Genomic DNA, 14,819 nt, shown 5'->3' with positions numbered 1-14,819 from the left:
CGTCCCAATCATTACACATATGGTATTGGATCTTTATCATAGGCAACTTTAAGGGCTGTCGCCCGGCCTAGTGCGATGTGAGTAGTCGAGAGCAACAAACCCAACCCTGAGATCAACATTCAATTCAAAACCCACACACGCATGCCCGACCCAGAGTTGGCATCGCTCGAGACCCGTCGAGTCAAAACAAGGACACAATTAACATCCAGATGCGCCCTCCGTATGACCACATGAGGCGTCATGCGGATGCGAGGCGTTTCGTCGAGCGACCCTTCCATGCTAATCACGATCTCTACAGGGCTTCGAGATATTCCTCGAGGTATGACGGTGGGGATCGTCGCTCGAGATCGCCTCGCGACCGCTCGCCCGATCGCTACGAACGCGCATCGCAGTACAGTGATGGCGACCGCCGTCGATCCTCCGCCGAAGCGCGTTCCAACACTTCGGCCTTTCAGAACAATAGAGATTCGTTCCGCGACAACCTTCCCCGTGACCCCCCGCGGGGTCCCAAGGCACTTCTAGACCCTCCCAGTGGCCCTCGTGGCGGCGGCTATGCTGGCGACTTTCGAGGACGGGGCAGAGGTCGCGGGCGTGGCTGGGTTCGCGATGACAGCAGGGACCGTGGCCGAGATCGCGATATCGATTTTAGGGACCGACGCGATGGACCGTATAGAGATGAGAGAAGTCGCGAACGTGAGCGAGACTGGGATCGCCGAGAGAGAGAGAGTTATCGGGGACGCCCACGATCGCCAGGGAGAGGACGTTCACCACCTCCGCGGGATTTCCGCGACCGAGACCCCCCTTTAGGCGTTGATGCCGAGAGATCTAGGCGGGGCTCCAGAGACGGCGGTCCGCCTTCCGCTGGCTCATCCAACTCCGATCCCCCTTCGGCATGGCTCGCGGTGGTTTCCGAGGCGGCAGAGACCGAGGACGTGGCGGCTGGGACAGAGGTAGAGGACGCGGCGGCTTCTACGATGACCGTGATCGCTTCGGACCCCGCAGCCGCTCCCAGGAAGGGCGTTGGGGCCGTGATCGAGACGAACGAGATCGCGACCGATGGATCGACTCAGACGCTCGCAGAGACCCCCGAGACGACCGTGACCCTCGCGAACGTGAGTTACTGAGGCCCAAGGTCGACCGCGAACGCGACCGAGGCATGTCTTCCCAAGCACCATCACCGAACACCAAGGATGTGTCACCTCCACCCCTGGCCCCCTCGGCGCCGGCTTTTGGTACGGTCCCCAGTAGGAACGTCGGTGCCGCCGACGGATCACCCATCATCGGGGGCACCGGTAAATTGCCCCCCACCGCTCCGAGAGCCTTCAACGCTGAACGACCCGTCTCCGCAGGACATGGCAGCGGCGGCGGCAGCGATTTCCCAGTGCCTCCCACCGGACCAGCCAGAATGAGCCTCGTAGAGGGCAGCCCGCCCATCCCCTCGGGTCCCCGTGCTCAACAGCAGAAGCAGCAACGACCTTCTAGCAAGCAGTGGATAAACCCCGCATTAGGTGGGAAGAAGATCCCCGAGTCGCCCAAGATCATGAGGTCACAGAGCTTCGCCCAGCAGCAACGCCCGGCACCTTTCCGCCACGACAGCGTCCCGGCAGAACAAGGCGATTATGACAGGCGTCCCCGCAGTAGTGATGCGAAGGCCGACTCTCACAACTCCGCCACTGAAGGCTCAGTGAAGTCGCTCAACCTTCCCGAACCTGGCGAAATCATCATCAAATCTGAACGAGACAGTTCCTCGGCTAGAGGATCGATGGATCGTGATTCAGAGCACCCGGACGCTAGGGATACCATTATGGCAGGGACCGACGCCCATGCATATGAGGAGCATCGGCCCCCATCACGGGGTGAAGAGAAGCCTGTCCCGGCTGAAAGAGTTGTCGTCGACGAAGACTCTGCAGAGAAGAAGCAGGAGCTGCCTCGGCCTGCCAAGGAAAGCAGAATGTCGGTGCCAAAAGTTCGGTTTGTATTGCCCCCGCAAGAACCCTCGGCACCTGTATCTGAGCAGACATCCGAATCCGACGACGACGAAGACTACGGGGAATACTTTGCTATGGAAATCGCCAAGGAAGAGGCGGAACTGGAAAAGTTGCGCGGGGCGGCCGACAATGCCCCGGACAAGATCATTGCTCGCTATGCAAAAGTCTCACACGACGCTTTGGTTGCGCTTGTCACCGAATCGGAGGGCCTCGTCGATATGCTTGGTCCGGTCCCCGATATCGTTGAGCCTGTCAAGGAGGAAACACCCGCCAAATCCCCCGTTGTCGAACAGCGCGAAAAGACGCCACAAGTCCCGAGTCCTGTTCTGCCCACCAAGTTTTCGCCAGAGCAGGCTGTTGCCGCGCCTGAAATTGAAGCTGCACCAGTGCCAGAACCTGTAGTTGTAAAAGAGCCCGAGCAGGTTATCGTTGAGAAGGGGATAGACAAGACAACCGACAAGGAGACCGCAAAGCAGGCCGAAAAGGAGGTGGATAAAGACACTGAAGAAAAGTTTGGAATGCCTGCCGAGAAGGCTGTGGAAAGGCCTACCGAGAAGCCTACCGAGAAGCCTACCGAGGAGGCCATTGAAGACACCCAGGAGAAGCTTGTCGACAAGCCCATTGAGAAGGTTGCAGCAGTGGCCGCCGAGGATACCGCCGAAAATGCACCGGAACCCGATGCCGAAAAGACTGAAAGGCCCCCGCTTGATATCGTCCCCCATGAACCGCAGCCCAAGACTGAGGAAATGGATATTGACGAGCCTGCCCCTATTTCTGCGCCTTCTCCTCCTCGACTTTCCGAACCAGCAAAGGACGCCGATGTTGCCATGGAGGATGCGGTCGAGCCCGAAAACCCGCCTGCAAAAGCAGTCGTCGAGCGCGAGGCATCAAAGGAACCGGTCACCAACGGCCAATCTGTGCATCTTCAGCCATCCGGTGTGCCGATTGAGACCATCGAAGGGGACAAGGCTCTGCCTAGCACACCTTCTCAAATGGAGGACGACGACGAAGACAACTCGACGGAATCGGACGACGCTGATGCGGATGCAATGCTCATTGATACGATTCGACAGTACTCGGCAACCCCTCCCATTGACAGTCTACCCGACTACAGCTGTCGGGCATGGAACCGGGACAGAGACTTCTTGGAATCCCTCGATTCAGACCCTATGATCGATGACTTCATCCTGCAGCAACTCGATAAGATTTCTCTGGAAAAGATGGCGGGGCAGGAGATTGCGCGCAAGGACTACGCTGATAACTACGTTAAGTATCTTGACTTCACAGTCTCAAGCGATCCGATTGCTGTCAAGAGCCGAGAGACATTCATCAGCTGTCTGCCGACGCCCGAGAAGCACGTACCCATTCCACCTCCACCTGAACTCAAGCCAGAAGGGAGGGGAGCTGGTAGAAGGTATGCAAGCGAGCGCGACCTGGAAAGAGTCTTGCAAGCTTCCATGAGAGAGGACGAGGAACGTAAGGAAAGGGAGCAGCGCGCCATGCAAGAAAAGTATCGCAGTGAAAAGGAGGCGGTCATCCCCGAGATGTATTGGACAAAGGAGGATCGCGACGCCGAGTTCTTCAAGGACACCACCGGTTTCACGCCTGTGGAGAAACTTGTCCCTGCTTGGCAGATTTTGCCACCAATCAACAACTTCACACCCGAAGAGGCCGAACTCTTCGAGAAGAGGTATCTGACTAACCCGAAGCAATGGGGCGTGGTTGCTGAGAACATACCGAAACGCAATTTCGGTACTTGCATTCAGTACTACTACCTGATGAAGAAGGAACTCAACCTCAAAGAGAAGCTCAAGAAGCAGCCCAAGCGCAGGAAGAAGGGTAGAGGCAAAACGCGGTCAAGCGCTTTGGTCTCCGAGCTGGGCAATGCCGAAAACGAGGGCGAGGAGAACCAGGAGAATGGCGAGAACGGAGAACGGAGACGGCCGCGCCGTGCTGCTGCCCCAACATGGGGCTTTGAGCAACCCCCTACGGATTCCGACAATGCAACACCTGCTGGCACACCTGGTCGTCGTGGAGCTAAAGGAGATCCCGAGAAGCCAGACGGCAGGAAGAGAGGGAGGAGATCTGCGAAAGACAAGGAGCCCAAGGCCGCCAAGCCACAACAAACTCTTGCTGCGGCTCCAGCAACAACTTCAGGCAAGGGGCGGTCTCGCTCGAATTCGAGGGTCCAGAACACCGAGTTTCAGCCACCGCCACCCGTGCCGACGGAGGCCCGTCTTCCATCACAGCCCGAAGTACCAACAACGGCCGTCCAGCCCCCGTTTGTTCCCGCTCAACAGCCACCTCTGGTGGTCCAGGAGCGTCCCGTTCCCATTCCCCCTTCAGCGATATCCGAAGTAATGGCGCCTCCATCCCTGCGGCCGGAGCCGCCACCACCTCCTGCGCAACCCACCATAGCAACGTTCGACATCGCTCAACCACAGCCCGAACGCCGTGCTCAAAGTCAGGCGTCAAGTTACTGGAGTGTTTCGGAAGCAAACGACTTCCCAGGCCTGTTGAAGTCGTTTGGTACTGACTGGGCAGCTATTGCGGGACACATGGGTTCGAAGACAGCTGTCATGGTGAAGAACTACTTTGTCAGACAGAGAGACCAGGGCAAGACAGAGTGGGAGCAATTCGCTGCTGAAGCGGACGGGAAACGAAGCAGAGGGGAGAAGCTGCCTGATCCACCACCGCCAACTGTCGGCGGGCGCAAAAAGTACGACTCGACACCTGCGTCGTCTCACCGGCCTCTGGCTTCTGCGCCTGCTACTCCCGTACCGCCCGTGACGACTGAGCCGCCGAGCGACACGCCAGCAACCAAGGTTGAGACTCCAGTCCAGCAGCCTGGAAACCCACCGTTTGGTCGCTTTACGATGCCCATTACTCCGGCACCACTGTCTCAACCGCAGCAGCAGCAGCCTCTGGCGCAGGCGCCTCCGCCCGCTCCAGCTGTTACCCAAGCGCCCCCACAGGCTCCTCCACAGGCTCCTCAACAAGTACCGGTGCCAGTTCAACAGCAAAATCCAGTGGCTCAACCTGCTGTCACGCAGTCTGGATCACCTATTGCCCGTCCCCTAAGAGCGCCGCCTCAGCAAGCCTTTGGCTTCCAAGAGAGGGAGCGAGAATCGACGCAACCCCCTCCGCCAGTTAGGATCTCTCAGAAGCCATCTGCAACCCCGGTCGCCGAACCTGTTCAGCAGCGACCTCTGGCTGCCGCACAACCCATCCAACCTGCACAGCCTGAACCGCAGATCGACCGACAACAGGCAGAGAGGCAGCAACAGATGGAACGTCAAGCCATCGAACGACAGCAGATCGAGAGACAGCAGATGGAGCGACAAAGACTGGAGCAGCAGCAGATGGAGCGGCAACAAATTGAGAGGCAACAGATTGAGAGGCAGCAAATCGAACGGCAGCAAATCGAGAGGCAACAGATCGAGAGGCAGCAAATGGAGCGGCAGCAGCTTGAAAGACAAGCCATCGAGAGACAGCAGATCGAACGACAGCAGCTGGAGAGACAGCAAATGGAACGGCAGCAGACTGAACGACAACAGATGGAGAGGCAACAGATGGAAAGGCAGAAGATGGAGGCGCAACAGCCCAAGGAACACTTGCGCCCGACTGAACGCACACGGCTGAAGCAAGAGCCTGAGATGACGCCGCCGCACCACCACTATGAGCCATTCTCATACAACCAGCAGCCAGCCCGGAACGTGCCGCCGCCTCGTTCCGAACCTCCGGCCGTGTCGAGACAGCCTGCTGAACCGCCTCGGCCTACAGCGACCCCAGTGCCACAAAGCTACGGCCAGCCCATGCCGCAACCGGGTGGACGCTTGCTCGGAGACCCCCAGCCGGCCGTCTCGACCCCTCCTGGCCAGCGACCCATTGCTGCGCAACGTCCTATGCCTACCCACATGGATTCTTACAGCACCCCGCCTCAGCAGCCGCAACCCCCAGCGGCTATGGCATCTCGCCCGTCGGCCTCGGAGCGCAAGACATCTAACATCATGTCATTACTGAACGACGATCCTCCGTCGGCTGCCGCAGCCGCCGCACCCACGCCCCCTCCTCAACCGAAGCGTCTCAACGACATGACCCAAATGAAGCCATCACCGACGCCTCCTCCACAGAGCATGTCAAGAGGCCCTGCTCCTCCGGCCCCGACCCCGCTGCGGCCAGAGCGGGAACCTCCTCAGGCATATCCCTATGGTCGAAATGCCCCGTCGGCGTCTGCAATGCCTCCCCTGAAGCCGACATACACGGCTTCGCCACAGGCACAGCATATGAGCGCGCCAAGATCGGCTATCGCATCTCCGCATGATGCGGCGGCAGCAGTTGAGCGTGACTACTACCGGCAGTACCAACCTCAGGCGACGAACTCGCCTCAAATTGCGCAGCCCTACCCGCCGCAATCGCAACCTCCTAGGGATGCTTATCAGCCCCAGACTGGCTACTCCGGATATGGTGCCCCTGCCACTCACGCTGGCTCGCCACCTCCCCAATACGCAGTTCATCAGTCGGCCTCTAGGCGAGAGCCGCCACCCCCACAAAGCCGGGAATCGGCATGGCCTCCCGGGCCCCAGGGACACGCCATGGGCCAGCCGCAACCACCACAGCAACAGTCCTCGTGGCCACCAGCGTCTCACGGGCCGCCGCCGAAACAGCCTCAACAAGCGCCACCTCCACAGAACTGGGCTTCGCCGCACATGTCGACTCAGAAAGCACCTCCAGCGGGTCCGGCCGTTCCACAACAGTCTTGGGCCTCTGGTCCGCCTCAGCAGCAGCAACAGCAGCAGCAGCAGCAGCCGCCGCCGCCTCACCATCACATGTCGATGCGCGACGATAGAGGCGCGCCCATGTATAGCCAGATTCCCCCTCAGCATCAGCACGCGATGCAAGGGAGATACCCTCCGGTTTCACGAGCGCCAGAGCCGATGCCACCTCAAGCGCAGCAGGCTTACCCGCCACGCTACGCATCCACGCCCGCGCCTAGAGATCCTCGGGACCAAATGCCGCCGCGAAGCTACACGCCTGTAGGATATGACGCACGTGGCCCTCCTCCCGGACCCTACCCTCCGGACCCACGAGAGATGCAAATGCGCGACCCCAGGGATCCGAGAGATCCCCGGGAGATACAACAGCAGGAGATGCTCCAGCGCCAACTGCGCCCGCATGACGGCTATGGTAGACAGCCGGATCGCTACGGCAGGTAGGCGCAACGGGCGCCCATGTTGAAAAACCATGTATCACAATGAAGAATTTGTTTGAACGGGGTGTTGATGGGCTTTCTAGTTTGAGCACTAGGAGCAATGGGGATTTGTAGATGGAGGAAAGGAGATTTGTATTTATAGTGTTTTCGAATGCACAAAGCAGAAGGTCAGCTTCAATAGATTTTAAGCTATTCAATATTTGATGTCCGTATATGCCCGGGGAAATCGCGATGTGATGGCCGTATAATGAGCGGCCGAAATGACATGTTCATCGCTAATGAGAAGTGTGTCTTCCCCTGTCACTATCATGCCGTGGGTTCAACATTCCGGTGGCAATATCAAGAATTATAGAGACCTATCAGCGGCTACAGCGCACACAATCACACATGGACATCTCAGGGGAATGCTCTGTATACTGCACACCCTGTTCAAGTTATCCAAGTGACTGTCTCCTCGTTTCTCCCACTCTGGCCCTAGATGCCCCCAGTGTCGCTGATATTATTCCCAGAAACAAGACACTTTGCAACCCTGGCTACACCCCGAGCCAACAACGCTCGCAATGTTACCAACAACCGTCTGTCTGTCTACTGCTTCTTTCCCCCACGCTTCAGAGCCGCGACCCTCGCATACATCTCACCCTCGAACGCTTTGATGTAGTCCTCGGTCACGACCTCGCCGGACGGCATGATCTGCGTGCCGAACACGCCGGCAAGGCCGGCCTCGCGATCAATCCACTGCACGGGGCTGAGTCAGTCTGTTTGTTCTCAAGAGGAGGGGGGAGGGAAGCAGTAAGAGATTACGAAAAGGAAATCGCGGGGTACGCACCCAAGAGATGTTCGCCGCGCCGCCCCAGATCAACATCCCCCTCTTCCGGTGCGGATGGGCGTCCCCGTCGACGAGGAGCCCGCCAAGACCCCAGTCGTACTCCCGCGTGACGGGGAAGTCGCCCACGGTCCACGAAGGGTCCTCCATCTCGCGCAGCAGGGCCCTCTTGGGCACCTCGCCCAGTTGCGGCTCGAACATGGCGGCCGCGGTCTCCGGGCGCAGGAGCTTCCCGTCGTCGACGAGGAGGGAGTGCAGGATCTGGACGTACTCGTCCATCCTCCCGTAGAGCCCCTGCCCGCCCAGAGGCGACGTGGCGCCGGCTTCGAGGTCGAGGCCGGTGTACGGGACCACCTTACCCGTCGATGGGTCGCGGCCGCTCAGGGGCCAGAGCGTACCCTGCCTCACGACCTCGGCTCTGGAGAACGTGAAGGAGGTCAGGCCAAGGGGCCCGAATATGTTTGTCTGCATGTAGCTCCCGAGGTCGACGCCCGTGAGGACCTCGACGACGCGGCCGGCCCAGTCGATCCCGTTGCCGTAAGTCCAGTCCTCGCCGGGCTGGTGCAAAAGAGGGTACGAGAATCGCGCCTCGACATCCCCGCCGGAGACGGGTACGATGCCGTGCAGGGCTTGCCAGCGCTGGATCAGGGACGGGGAGAGGAAGTCGTAGGCCGTGCCGGCGGAGTGGGTGAGGAGGGCGCGGAGGGTCAGGGGGTTGTTGCGGGGTTCGAGGATGGGTTTTCCTTCTTCTCCCTTTTCGAAACCGCGGAGGACTTGCTGGGAAGCAAGGGCGGGGACGTGGGAGGATATGTCTTCGTCAAGGGTCACGAGGCCACGCTCGACGAGCTGGAGGACCGCGACGGTGGTGATTAGTTTCGTGGCGGAGGCAAGGAAGAGGGTTGTCGAGGGCTGCAGGGCTGGGATGTGAGACGGGGACGAGGGAGATATGATCTTGGAGTAGTCCAAATCTCCTTTGTTGTTAGCTGAAGTCAGTAAGTGGTTCATCAGGGTGAAGGTGTGAGTCGGCCACACCTGATTTGTCCTTTGCGTAGAGAACGGCGCCGGGGAGGACGCCATCACGGACTGCCTTCGTGATGTATTCTTCAAAGGAGGACATGTTGACCAAGTCTGTTAATCACGAATCGACACAGAGAAAGCAAGAAGCAGATCGATTCCAAAACCAAGATGCTCGGACTGCGTGGTAAAGGTTCTTATGCCGTTGGTGCTTGAGCGTGGTATTCGAAGCGATACTTCATCTCTTTCCCTTCACACTTCCGAGCAGAGAGACTCTGTCGATGTTATATACACATCTCAGCCATACGAAGAAACTGCCCCGATTTCGCCATTCTCATACAAACGCATAATCGCGAACCACCCTTGGGGTCGGTTCTGGTAGACAATCCATTTTCACTTACTAAACGGCATACGCCAGGGAGATCGTGAAATTAGGACCCCTGTCATTTACCGGTTCCGCGGAATCCCTTAGCTTACTGAGGTGAAGCGGTCGAACTCTGATCCGATCAACAACTGCGTGCTTATGTATTCAAGCCGAGCCGAACCTCCGCCAAAAACATGCTGACTGTGCTTGTTCCGTGGAGGTCAGACAACATACCTGGCTCTGCTCAGTATCAGAGACGTAGAATGGAAAAAAAACTTGCTTGACCTCACCTTAGCTCCCAGTCACGAAGAATCACGGCGAAAGTATTGTGCCACTACACATCATTAAAAAAAAGACACTTTCATGCTGTAGAATTCAAGGTCCATCATTCGCCTTCGCTAAAAGCTGAAATTGACGTGCGAAAAAGAAACAACGCAGCCAGCCGGCACACAACTGTATCCTGAGTTGCGAATGAAGAAATCCGAGAAGTAAAAAAAAACCATGACCCGGACTCCACTATGCGAGATCTGGCCTTGTAAAGGGGGCCACGAGATGAAACGACGTGCGAGGGTGGGGAAAAAAAGGTTGACATGTCCGCCATACGGGCATAACGCGAATGTTTGGGCCTCCATCTAGGCCGCTGGTGGCGCTGGCGCAGCGGCCTTGTCTGCGTCGGCCGCAGCCTCAGTGCCGTTGGCCTCCCCTGGCTCTCCCTCCTCTTCTTCTTCCTCTTCCTCTTCTACCTCTTCGTATTCGACTTCTTCTTCTCCCTCCTCGGCAACGATGCCGTTCTGTCTCTCCCAAACCTGCCTTCTGATCATATCATCCTTAGCCTTCCGGGCTCTCTCCACCTCCTCGAAACCGCCCGACTTCTTGAGCTTGCCCTCCTCCACAAAATTTGAGAGCTCCCTCTGGAGTTCATTACCCTTTCGGCCCTCAAGCTCTTTTTGTCTCAGCTTCTCTGCCCGTTCAATGGCTTCGAGCCGGTTCTCGTGGTTGGGCTGTAGTGCCCTCACCTCCCCAAGAACACCGTCCTTGGCTGCATTGGGGTCGGAGCTGTTTCCGAGGCTGTTCAGACCCTTGGAGAAGTTACGAGCGGTGCCGGCGCTGGCGGTGGATCCATTGTCCTTCAGTTGCTCCTTGGTGGCCTGCTCGACTAGTGCAAAAGTCTCTGATGCCTTCTCCAAATCGTCCTGAAGATCAATCATGAGGTCCTCCATAAGGCGCAGCTCATCACGGCCCTTGCAGACGTCCTCCAACTCCTTCTCCCAGATCTTGGTCCAGATGGGCTTCTCTTCCTTCATGTAATCCTCCACCTTCTTCAGCTCCTTTGAAAGTTTCGTAATGTCCATGGCGACGGTCTCCAGCTGCCTAGGCAGCGGCCGCACACCACGGTGAACCACGTCCTTCCGGAGGTCCTCCACCAAATCTTGCAAGTCGTCGACCTTGGTGACAAGCCGGTCAGAGTCCGCGTTTAGCTGTTCACGGCCCTTAGTGACGTAGGCATGGCCGGTCTCGCCCTCGATAGTGGGAATTGAAGCCTTGACCACGGCCGCCTTAACGTTGCTTGCCTTGGCGCGAATAGCCGACATGGAGCCCTGGATCTCCGACTGGAAGTTAGAGTACGCTTGCCGCATGACGGCCAGGTCACGACGAAGAGATTGGATTTCGGTAATGTGCCCCGCAGCGAGCTTACGGCCGCCGGCAACGCCAACCGACTTGGATCCGTCAGTAGGCGCCGCGACAACAGGTGGAGCGGAAGCCAGCCTTGCCATCTCCGTGGCCGCCTCTTGTTGGCGTTCCGAGACTCGCTGTATCGCCAGACCCTGGTCGTCCATATTCTGCTTCACGTCCTGTACAATCTTCTTGAGCTGCCCAATGCCTTCGTCAATGTGACGTTTGACTTCGTCAAGTGGCTCAACGTTAAGCACCAAGACTGTTCGATCCTTGATGTCCGAGAGGTCCTCAAGCTCGTGTCTGACCCCCGATACGGGATCTTGGATGTAAATTTCCGGCAGGTCAGCGCCATTGGCCTGCGTGTTCCAGGAGAACTTCTCGATGAACGCCAGCTGGAGACGCCCAATAGAGAGCTCGCTGTAACCCTCAGGTAGCACGAATTTCTTGACCTTTGACTTGTACTGCAAAAACAAAGTTAGGTCGGTCGTCAGCGGCGGCGATTGTTCGTGAAGGAAGGTGGCGTCTCGCTTCTTTTCGGGCGTCTTGACCCCCGGAGACTCTTTTGGCTCATCCTTGTTGGGGGGTTCAGGTTTGCGATCTTCATCGGGAGACATGATAGGGAGGTCCTCGCTCAGAGGACCCTTCAAGGTAGCGCTAGGTTTGGGATACTTGTCTTCGGGTGTCTGAATCGTTGGGCTCTCGGGTCTGGCCGCTGGCAGTTCGGCCAGAGGCACTTCATTGGTACGGCTTGGAGCCCTCACAGGTGACGCATCCAACTGCGGCTGCTTTGAGACGCGGCTCTGACGGACAGTCTCCCGGGTCTGAACAGCACGCAGAGACTCCCGTACTTCGCCTCGGCCGCGATTGGGTATGGGCGAGTTCTGCGATGGCAACATAGGCACGCCATTCATGGCGCTGCCCAAGTGCTTGGATATTTGGTATTGCGAGTATCGCCGGGAAGCTCTCCTCTCCAGGTCGCCTCCTTTCTGCAGAGCGGCGAACGCGCTCGATTGCTGTTTTGGAGGAGGCGGCGGTGGTGGAAAAGAGTCGACATCAACCTCTCCCGACGGTGCAGAGGGCATTGTTGTCTGGTCACCGGGGTATGGCGGCACAACGGGGATGTTCTGCATCGTGGTGCTGGACAAGGAGGACTGCTCCGAGTTGACGGAGCCGCGCGACTGGTCTCTCGCGGGTATGTAGCGACGGCTCGGAGATGTGCTCGCTGGGGCACCGGCTGATTGGGAAGATTCCCTCTGAGCGTCTGGCCGGTATCCATTCTGGATGCCCTCCTCCAGCAGATTCGTCAAACCAGTATTCGCGCTACCGATCGTACTCGTGCTCGTCGTCCGCTCGGGTGCGCCAGCTGAGCCCCCACTCTCCCTATCTCTTGGCTGCTTTTGACGCAGCTTTTGCTGCTTGCGCTTCAATCCGTGGAGCAGGTTAATGATGATATCTCGAATGCGCGGAAGGTATTTCTCCAAGCTCTCGGTGCTTGCTTCTTGGCTAAGGGTAGCCTCAAGTATGCTTCGTAGCAACTCGGGGACATTGCCCAAGTCGGATGTGTCCACGTTGATGGCTGTGAAAGCCCGACAGGCCATGTTGAACTCGTATCCCAATCTTACATACACATCGGACACCTGGCCGTCGGTGGCTTGACCCCGCGACCATTGTGTCAAGGTCTCGAGAAGCTGCTTGGTCGCCACAAGCAAGTGTGTGACGCTCTTCTCGATTTGCGATAGAGGCATGGCTGAGCTAGTAGAGTTCTGTTGGCAAGACTTGATTAGTTGCGGGTACGATAACCATGGGAGCCTAGGCGCAGGAGTCTGTTGTCAAGGTAATCGTTTGCAGCAGGCCGTCATCCGAAGATGAGTTCCTGGTTGCTGGAATGTGCAATCAGACTCACATTTGATCTCCGCATCCCACTACTTGCCGGGGCGGATCGGTTCGAGGCGTTGGAAGCCCTCGGCTGCATCCCAGTGCCAGGTGATATCGAGCGAACCGGCACATTTGGTGGAGGGCCAGGTTCAGCACCTGGGGAGCGCCGTTGCATGCGCTGCGAGGAGCCTGGCGCCTGCATCATTACTCAGGTCGGGGTTTGTCGTCGTTGTGGTCGTCGTTGCGATTCTCTTGCCCTCCTCTGCCTTGTTCTTCCCCAAGCTGGTTTATCTGGTCCAAGATGCCCACGAAGATAATAAAAGGAGGTCGGAAGGAGCCGTCGAAGCGATATGATCGGCTTAGTCGTGGTTACTCGAGAGGATGGTTTTCGACCATGCTACGGCAAAGCAATGGTAGTAGCGACTGGGAAATTGGTGGAATTGCCTAGGTGCAGAATGTCGAGCTTGGCTGATCGGATGCTGGGTTCGTGAGTAGGGAGGTTCGTGTGGCGCTCGGCACTAGGGAATCGCCCGGTTCGGATCTGCGAAAGGATGCAGGATGAAGCTGTGCGTGCGGGTGGGATGGAAGCTGTAGGAGTGACGGCTGCGACGCGTTGGAGAGACGGAATGGGGTCCTGGGGACGCAGGGCCTTACTGACGTCTTACTGTCGTTATTTCCGTCGTTGTCGCCCGTACACGATTGGGTGCGCAAGTGTCGCAGAGTGTCTAAAAAAAAGTTGGATGACTGTAGGTTGCAGGTGCCAGCCAGAGCGCAACGCAACGCAGTGCAATGCAAAGCCAAAGCAATTACGAGATGGAATTTGGGGTGAAGGTATGTATGTACGAGGTACAGGTCGCAGCACGTATATGCAATGTTGAACCGTGTTCGGAAAGCGGAGAGTCTGGCCGTAGCTTTTTCGGCCCAAAGTTGCAGCATCCAGGCCCAAGGCCCCCAAAAGACCCGCTGGAGAAAAACCGTACGCGTGCACTCCTTCACTCCTTAAACTTCTGCCCTCTGTCGCGGTGCTTCGTTGCCCCTTGCTGTGCCCTTCTTTGCCCTGTCAACTGTTGATGGCCCCCCAGTCAAAGACTCTCAAAGGTAGGCTACATACGAAACGGATACACACTCGTCACCTTGTGTACTTGTGTCCCCAGTTCCAGTCCGCTGCCCGTCACCTCATCCTGACAGTGGAGCACCGGTTAGCCTTGTGACTGGCTCCCGCGCCTTCTCGGTGGCTTGATATCCTTGTCAGTTCTCTGACCCAAGACGCACGTGCCCCAGTTACCAGCCACCCGATATGCCATTCCATCCCTCTCGTCACATCCATCCACCTTTCGCACCTTGAACCATCTCCTCTTCGAGCCAGATACCTACATGCAATCTCTAAGATGAAACACTCTGGAATGTTTCAAAACAATGACAGTCTGTGATGTCTCCTACAGAATTGTTCAAGTATCTAGACGGCTGTCTATTCCATCATTGTGATAGATGCCACCATCTCTATCCAATGTGTTTGCAACCAACCAAAAAAAAAATGTGTCTGGGCGTTGCTTCGATTAGCTCGACACATCGCTCCTCTTCAGACGGCCTGATAGAGTAAACACCAACGAAGACATGGTCAGTGCATCCGAGCTTCGTCGGTCTTCTGCTGTCAATAAGTCCAAGGACCTTCGCTCGAGGTCCGGACCCTGCGAGCCATTGTCAGAGGAAGACAAGTCTGTCGTTTCAAAACCCCGCGTGGCTAGGCACTCCATGGACTTGGGCGCATCATTACATCACGAATAGCAATTGTATGGGCGCAGGCTCACTGACTTGGTTCGCCAATCGTTCAGACAACATTCTCCATGATCTACGCAACGAACCGTT

General features: G+C 57.5%; 4 protein-coding genes across 4 annotated transcripts; 2 read left to right on the top strand and 2 right to left on the bottom strand.

Annotated features, from left to right (window-relative positions):
• Nucleotides 1-552: 552 nt before the first annotated feature.
• Nucleotides 553-807, top strand: ColSpa_07248 (uncharacterized protein; the record flags this gene model as incomplete). Its single annotated transcript, XM_049273460.1, has 1 exon — nt 553-807. The coding sequence occupies one exon, from the start codon at nt 553-555 to the stop codon at nt 805-807; it is 255 nt and encodes an 84-aa protein (XP_049129417.1).
• An 85-nt stretch (nt 808-892) lies between these two features.
• Nucleotides 893-7,204, top strand: ColSpa_07247 (uncharacterized protein; the record flags this gene model as incomplete). The annotated part of the gene is made up of 1 exon (XM_049273459.1): nt 893-7,204. One exon carries the CDS (start codon nt 893-895, stop codon nt 7,202-7,204), a length of 6,312 nt encoding a protein of 2,103 aa, XP_049129416.1.
• Nucleotides 7,205-7,785: 581 nt separating this feature from the next.
• Nucleotides 7,786-9,140, bottom strand: ColSpa_07246 (acyltransferase LovD; the record flags this gene model as incomplete). The annotated part of the gene is made up of 3 exons (XM_049273458.1): nt 7,786-7,935; nt 8,027-9,006; nt 9,056-9,140. The coding sequence occupies 3 exons, from the start codon at nt 9,138-9,140 to the stop codon at nt 7,786-7,788; spliced, it is 1,215 nt and encodes a 404-aa protein (XP_049129415.1).
• Nucleotides 9,141-10,033: 893 nt separating this feature from the next.
• Nucleotides 10,034-12,823, bottom strand: ColSpa_07245 (bud site selection protein 6; the record flags this gene model as incomplete). Its single annotated transcript, XM_049273457.1, has 1 exon — nt 10,034-12,823. One exon carries the CDS (start codon nt 12,821-12,823, stop codon nt 10,034-10,036), a length of 2,790 nt encoding a protein of 929 aa, XP_049129414.1.
• Between the last annotated feature and the right edge of the window lie 1,996 nt (nt 12,824-14,819).

The sequence above is a fragment of the Colletotrichum spaethianum genome (assembly GCF_022836535.1).
Source record: "Colletotrichum spaethianum MAFF 239500 DNA, contig18, whole genome shotgun sequence".
In the NCBI taxonomy this organism is placed as follows: Eukaryota; Fungi; Ascomycota; class Sordariomycetes; order Glomerellales; family Glomerellaceae; genus Colletotrichum; species Colletotrichum spaethianum.
The sequence above is the reverse complement of the archived record's forward strand: the minus strand, read 5'-3'. Positions and strand labels throughout refer to the sequence as shown.